Here is a 7,302-nt window from a genome sequence, read left to right as displayed (position 1 = left end):
ATGTGAAGATGTTTTAAAATGTTCAATATATGCAGGGTTTTTTGTTTGTTTGTTTTTTGCCTGTTTTCCATTATATAATTGCTCTATTTGCTCATTAATTGACAAAGCTTAGCATAAGCATGGAAACTTTTCATTTTATGATTCGTGAATGCCAGATATAATAAAATGCTTGCAGTTTTATCTCTCTTTCTTGATGGATTTGAAATGTTTATTTGTCATTAGACGTCTTTATGTGTCCAATAGCAGAGGTGGGACTGAAGCAGAGAACAATAGGACGGTGTGTTTAATGATATGCTTGGTGTTTTTCAGTTCATAGTGTGAAGACAGAACTGCTGCTGTATATATTTAAACCAAACCTCTTCGTTATATCAAAGCTATATGTGCGTCATTATTTATTTTTTTAAGCTCACATTGATACTGTAATTTACATATCTCACCTTATTAGAGCTTGTGTACAAGATACAAATGAAACAACACCTACGTTTTTTCTTTTCCTGCCTGTTTTTAACCACATGTCAGAGATACGTTCAGCCGTATGAGGTTTATTCCAGCCGTTTGAACTTCTGGATCCATCCTGCAGCTCGAGTTTAAAAGGCTGTGGAAAAATGCATGCGTTGTGGAATTCCCAGGGATTTGATTCTGTCACATACAATCTTTCCTTGTTTTCCATCATCGTTGGCTTTTGTTTTCCAGTGCAGTGTAGAAATGAAATTATCATGACATTGTACAGTATCTGCAAAGCATGAGTTTCAGATTCAGCATTTATAGCCTGCACCAACTATATTTTTACGTTGTAATCAAAGAAAATTATTATAATACATTTTTTCACAAGATACTTAAAATTAAGCATAAAGACATGTTTCTAATTTGAACTTCTGTAGTAAAATCAATATTGGAGTCCATTCCTTAGATGTTTTGGGTAAAATGTATTGCTATGTATGTATGTCGTATTTGTGCCTATAGATAAAAATTCAAGTATGAATTGAAGAACTGTGCTCTCATGCTGTGTTTAGCTCAAGAGAACAATAGAAAAGTCTCTGATAAATCATTGATTGTTCTAGTTTTTGCCACCTTGCATCCACTTTACACCTGCCATCTTCTCTTTACTTTAAACTGAGAAAGACAGTCTCTTCACCACCTATTTTGTATGCATTTGAATTTGCATATATCGGGATGGGTGATTATAGATAAACAGTTTAGCTTAATGTCTTTTATCCTTTTGACAGTATTAAATACAGTGCATCCGCAAAGTATTCACAGTGCTTCGTTTTTTCCACATTTTATGTTACAGCCTTATTCCAAAATGAATTAAATTAATTATTTTCCTCAACATTCTGCAAACAATACCCCATAATGACAACATGAAAGAAGTTTGTTTGAAATCTTTGCAAATTTACTAAAAATAAAAAAAGGTGAAAAAAATAAATCACATGTACATAAGTCGCACCGCCATAAATCCCAGATCGGTGGAGTGTTGCAGTGATGTTTGTCCTTCTGTGGGTTTCTCCCATCTGCATATATGATCATGGAGCTCAACTCCAAGTTCTTTGTCACCAGTCTTGACAAGGCCCTTCTGCATCAATTGCTCAGTTTGGCCAGGAGGCCAGCTCTAGGAACTGGTTGTTTCAAACTTCTTCCATTTAAGGTTAACAGAGACTACATGCTTCTCTGAACTTTCAATGCTGCAGAAATTGTTCTGTACCCTTCCCCAGATCTGTGCCTCGATACAATCCTGTCTCTGAGCTCTACAGGCAATTCCTTGGACTTCATGGCTGGGTTTGTGCTCTGAGATGCTCTGTTAACTGTGGAACCTTATATAGACAGGTGTGTGCCTTTCCAAATCATGCCCAATCAACAGAATTTACCACAGGTAGGCTCCGATCAAGTTGTAGAAACAGCTCAAGGATGATCAGTGGAAACAGGATGCACCTGAGCTCAATTGAGTGTCATGGCAAAGGCTGTGAATGCTCATGTATACATTATTATAATCTTTTTTTTTATTCATGTTTTTCTTTCACGTTGTCATTATGGGGTGTTTGTAGAATTTTGAGGAAAATAATGAATTTAATTAATTTTGGAATAAGGCTGTAACATAACAAAATGTGGAAAAATTGAAGCGTTGTGAATACTTTCCACATGCACTGTATATATACCTCATATTTGTGTATGTGGTCTGAAACCATCGTTAAAACCAAACACACACTGTTGCCAATAGATTTAAAATGAGTCTGAATGAAACTTTGGTCATAGTACAGTTTTTATTTTTATTATTAATTCTAAAGGTCAGACATTGTGTGGGAGAACCTTTGAAGATCTAATGAATGATCTAATCATTTTAGCATCAGATTTACTCATTGTTACATATTGTTGTATTGCTGAAGAACAAATATATATAGAAATCTATATCTATCTGTGTGTGTGTGTGTATTAGTATTTTAGAATTAGTCTTGGCTTCAGTCATTGGAAACTCATTGACTGATTTCTTCTTCACAGAAAGTTGATTGGCATTCACCAAACATATTCATTCACACCGTTTCTGTTATCAGCATCAGCATTGCTCTTTTGTGCCGCTGTCACACATCATGGCTGGATTGATCTATAAAGCAGCTGCTTATCTCACCTCTCTAGACAACATGTGACCTCTCATCTTTTGTGCTGAATTTAAAGGCAGAATCATACAGAATGAATCATGTGACAATAGAGATGCTGACCAGACACTGAATTCCCATGCTATATCTGAAACTATTCTGTGCTTTCAGTGTTTCCAGCTTGCAGTAGGTATTGATGAAAGGCTGCCAAACTTATAATAAGTTTATAACCATAACTTATAATAAGATTAATAAAATGTGTTTAACACCTTCAGAATGATTTAGGACATTTATATAGGTGAACATAAAAGCTGTTTGAGTTTCATTGTGTGTGATTTTAATGATGAGGTGGAGAAGTACACATCAGCACATGATAGAGATTTTATTTATTTATAAATCAATCCAGATGGTAATCTGCAGTCTTTGCACTGTGTTTATGAGCTTTGAATCTGTACAAGTGTTAAACTTTATGTACCAGTGAAACACAACCGATGTTATTACTTTTTTGATACATATGAGCTTACAGGTGTAAAGTGTAATGCGTTTGATGGTAAAGTATTTCAGCAGATTCAAAACAGGAGATCAGGAGATTCATTGTCACTAAGTGTTTTAATTAGGGCTGTCAATTGAATCTTTTTAATTGGATTAATTATAAGATGTGCTGACTAATTAATCACAGTTAAAGGCATGCATCAATATTTGCACAGAAAAGCAGCCAAAACGTGTCTTTTAGAAGACAATGTATTTTATTTCTGTAAAAATGATGCTAATTGATAATTGATCTGCAATCCATTTTGCAGCCCAGACTCATTGGAAATGCTTAAACATATTTTATTAAATTATGCTGGCTTAAGTCCTGTTAGGAAGATATATTAATCCACAAACTCTTTTGAAAAAACTTGCCCTGAATTAATTTTAGAGTTTTTATCTAAAGCAAAACTTTAAAACCTTGTATAGCATTTTAATTGCTCTTTTATTTCAACTTGTTACTTGCCATGAAAATAACCAAGGAAGCTGGCATGACATTAACACGCCGACCGACCAACAATCACTGGAAATACGTGACAATGGCTACATTTCTGCCAAAGCAAAAATGCATTGCTCCAGATACAGTTTACTGCATTTTTCACGTGCTATTTAAGTAATAAGTATTGTGCGTGGAAATAAGTCCATTCATCAGTAATCTGGCCCTGTTATTGTAATTTGTGTGAAAAGGAACAAACATTGTTGGTGAGCCCCATGGAGATGTAATTTTTCCCTAAATTCTGTGTTTTTTAATTTTAGTTTTTTCTGGATTCTGTATTTTATGATTTAATACAAATCATCAAAAATAGTGTCTAATTAAATGGATTAATCAAATTTGCACACTTCCATCAGTTTTTAAAAATGTAATCAAATAAAAATATAGCTATTAAATTATAAAATTTGTATTTTGTCAAATCAGATGTTGCACAACAGAACTGTATGAAATAAAAAATATTTTGGTTGTATGATATTGTTAAAAACAAGTATGTTATTAGTAGTAGGAGTGCATGCTTGTATACAGTAGTGATATATTTGTGTCATCATTTCTTCAAGTTAAACCAGACTTTTACTTTGGCGGGTTGTCGTGAAGATCTTTCAGTTTTATTTCACTTTGTATTTGATGGTAGTTTTTCCTGAAAAGCTGGTGAAGTGACTCTCTGGAGGAGTAGTTCATGTGTTCATGTCATAATATTTTGTATATCAGATGAAACGACTTCACAGAGACGCGTTAGCTTATTAGCCACATGCACTGACTGACTGTCTTCGCGCTTATTTCTGCTGTGTGATCGGCTGTTAGATCTTGATATGTCTTTGACATTATTGTGTGTTTGTAAACACACCAGTTGTTTTTTGAGACATTAATATAAGATGCTTGTTCTCCTCCGTTAGGTGTTCTCCAGCTCGTCGTGAGCAGAAGTGTCTCTCGTTCTCCCGCTCCAGACTGTCATGATGTCGCGGTACCATCAGCGTTTTGAGCGGGACTTCCGCAGCGTGTGGGAGCGGAGGGAGCGCTGCGCCTCCAACAGCAGCTGCGGCGGAACTGTTAACGGCTGCGTCTCCACCTCTGCCTCCTCCGTCCCCAACAGCGGCAACAACCGTCCCGGCCTCCTGCCCCTGCCCGTCATCCCCTCGCTGCTGCCCACCCCGGTCACCGCCGCAACCAGCACAGTCAACAGCGAGCTGACCTGCAAGCAGTTAGCCTCCACCTGCACCACCTCCATGACTAAGGTAGGACTGAACACACCTGCGGCCGCTCGCCCTCATGTCATTCCAAACTGGTATCGCAATTGAGAGATGTTCCCGCTTCACTGGTCTTTGATGGTAACTCACAAATTCCGCCACTAGCTGGCAGGCCAAAACATAGTCAAAGGATAATTTAAGAAATGAATTGATGAAAAATGCAACTAGAATTGCCTGTGACATACTGTTACAGTATCTTTTGTAACTGTGAGCTGTTACTCTGTGTTAAATCCTGTGGTAGGACAGTCATTAACAAAATGCCACATTTGTGTGGCAGTGACAGGCAGAGTAGGCTATGTGAGCGGAGTGGAGCGTCAACAATTTCCCCTCCGCGCTCCGGGCATTAAATAACTCCGCTCCTGTTCCGCTCCGGGTTCACCATTTCCTGCTCCCGCTCCACTCCGTACTCACTAAAATCAAAAACACCGCTCTGCCTTCGCTCCACGGCTAAAGTATTTCAGTATCACAGTTCTGTTCATGGGCCTATATTAAAAAATAAAATAAATAAAAGCTTGTTTCAACGTGGCTTATTGGAACACTAGTGTGCAAACTTTTTTCCTACCACATGACAAGCTAATTACATGGTTGTCAGCATTAAAAGGCATAATTTCTGCAGTGCAATTTTTTTTTTTGGATTATGAAAATATCAGTACGTTTTCGTCAGTTATTTTACGTACAGATTAATGCATTTCTTACAGATTTCTGCTCATTCGAAATCGGATACAGATGAAAGATTACATTTGTTTGAATGCGTTATTGAGAGAACGATTGCATGTGAATAAGTGTTGTAGTAGTTGTTTAAATCATATCAAAATATTCAGTATCTAGAAGGAACAAACAAATTCCTTGAACTATTATAACTTCCCGCTCATGTCCATTGCCGTCATTCACATTCTTTCTGATTTGAGTGATCCTTCTCTATCAAGCTAGCTAAATATTTTAAACTTCTAATTTCTTGCTAAATATGCAGCTATATTACGGCCGGGTCGTTGGCATGAATTGCACTTGTGATGGAGCGGTGGTGGAGCGCTCTTGGAGCGAGTGAAAACCAATGCCGCTCCGACTTTAAAAAAAAAAATTGGCTCCATTCAAAATCACACCGCTCCGCTCACATAGCCTACTCTGGTTGTGAGTAGGCTAACTGTTGCTGTCATGACAGATCTATTTCAGAACCAGCCTCTATCAAAAATAATCTGGCTGCGGGTGTGGGCCAGATATTATTGCTGGCGGGCCACTTTTGACCAAAATCAGCTCTGTTTTCAGCACGCTGTTCTAGTCCAAATGCTAGTGAGCTCTGCTGACTCTGCCCCTCTGTTCCTTGGAGTGACGAGCAGATCATAGATATGTGTAGATTCCCTATTCGACCGCTCCAGATATGTTGACGCGTCAGCCATCTCGCATTCACCATAATAATAAATGAATATTCAAAGATATACAAGCCTATAACTTGCTGTTGTAGACGCACACAGTCAATGTGCTCAAAGATTCGCAGACTGTTCCAAAAATGGCAGATGGCTTGCGTATCGCGGCCCATAGAAACAGTCGATAATGAGGCATCTATGTATATATACATACTAAATTTCAGCCACGAAACTGGCTAACTAGCACATTATTAGGAAAGGCGATTTGCAAAGATTCATAAAAACCCTTATACTCACTAAAGCTGGATCACGAATGATTCGTGCAAACACAGATGCATTTACGTAGATCAGGTATCAGTGAAAGTATTCAAAATGAAAGTAACGTTAATCCTCTGCGTCTTCAGCGGCTCAGATGTCGGGAGTAAATGACAACTGCTATATTCATTATTACATCCAACAACTAAACACCTTGATCGCTTAATCTGAGACATCTTGTCTTCCCCTGCACCGGAGACGGACAGCTCTCAGCTCACTCAGGGCGGGTCTAAGGTAAGACGGCCTTGTCAATCAGCTATTGTGGGAGGGGCCTGTACAAAACTACGTCATTCTGACAGGAATCTCAGAACAGCCAGATTTGAGAAAGGGGATTTTAAAATACTTAGTGTCTATTTACACTAAGTACAAATAGCCGCTGCCTTTAAAATATGGATTTTAAAAAAACACTGGGTGGATTTTTATCATTATAGGATGGATGTGTACACACACATTTATGTTCAACCAACGTGTAAAGTGAATTCTGCATCCGATGACCCCTTTAAGGTTTTTTTTATTTATTTATTTGTTTTATGTGTAGTTTTGTTGATGGTTTTTAAGGAAGGCATTACACAACTTTTACGTGTTGGCTTCAGCCTAATTTAACCTAATTCATTTTTTTTTTTTTTTGGCTATATTTACTATATATATGTATTTTTTTTTTTTTTTTTTTTTTTTTTTTTTTTTTTTTTTTTTTAGTTACATCCATTTGTTTAGCAGGATTTAGCATTGTTTATCGTTGAGCATGGATAGAGCCACTTCAAACACAACTGTTG

At 37.3% G+C, this 7,302-nt stretch overlaps 1 protein-coding gene across 1 annotated transcript in view; it reads left to right on the top strand.

Moving 5' to 3' along the window:
- Positions 1-4,559: 4,559 nt before the first annotated feature.
- Positions 4,560-7,302, top strand: part of LOC306885936 (kelch-like protein 29) — a gene marked incomplete at both ends in the record, with an annotated part of 86,430 nt that continues 83,687 nt past the window's right edge. The window contains one exon of the mRNA XM_079442761.1: positions 4,560-4,841. Within this exon, the coding sequence (XP_079298887.1) occupies positions 4,560-4,841 (282 nt within the window). The remainder of the gene's footprint in view (positions 4,842-7,302) is intronic.

Source organism: Barbus barbus (genome assembly GCF_936440315.1).
Source record: "Barbus barbus genome assembly, chromosome: 20".
Taxonomy (NCBI): domain Eukaryota; kingdom Metazoa; phylum Chordata; class Actinopteri; order Cypriniformes; family Cyprinidae; genus Barbus; species Barbus barbus.
The sequence above is the reverse complement of the archived record's forward strand: the minus strand, read 5'-3'. Positions and strand labels throughout refer to the sequence as shown.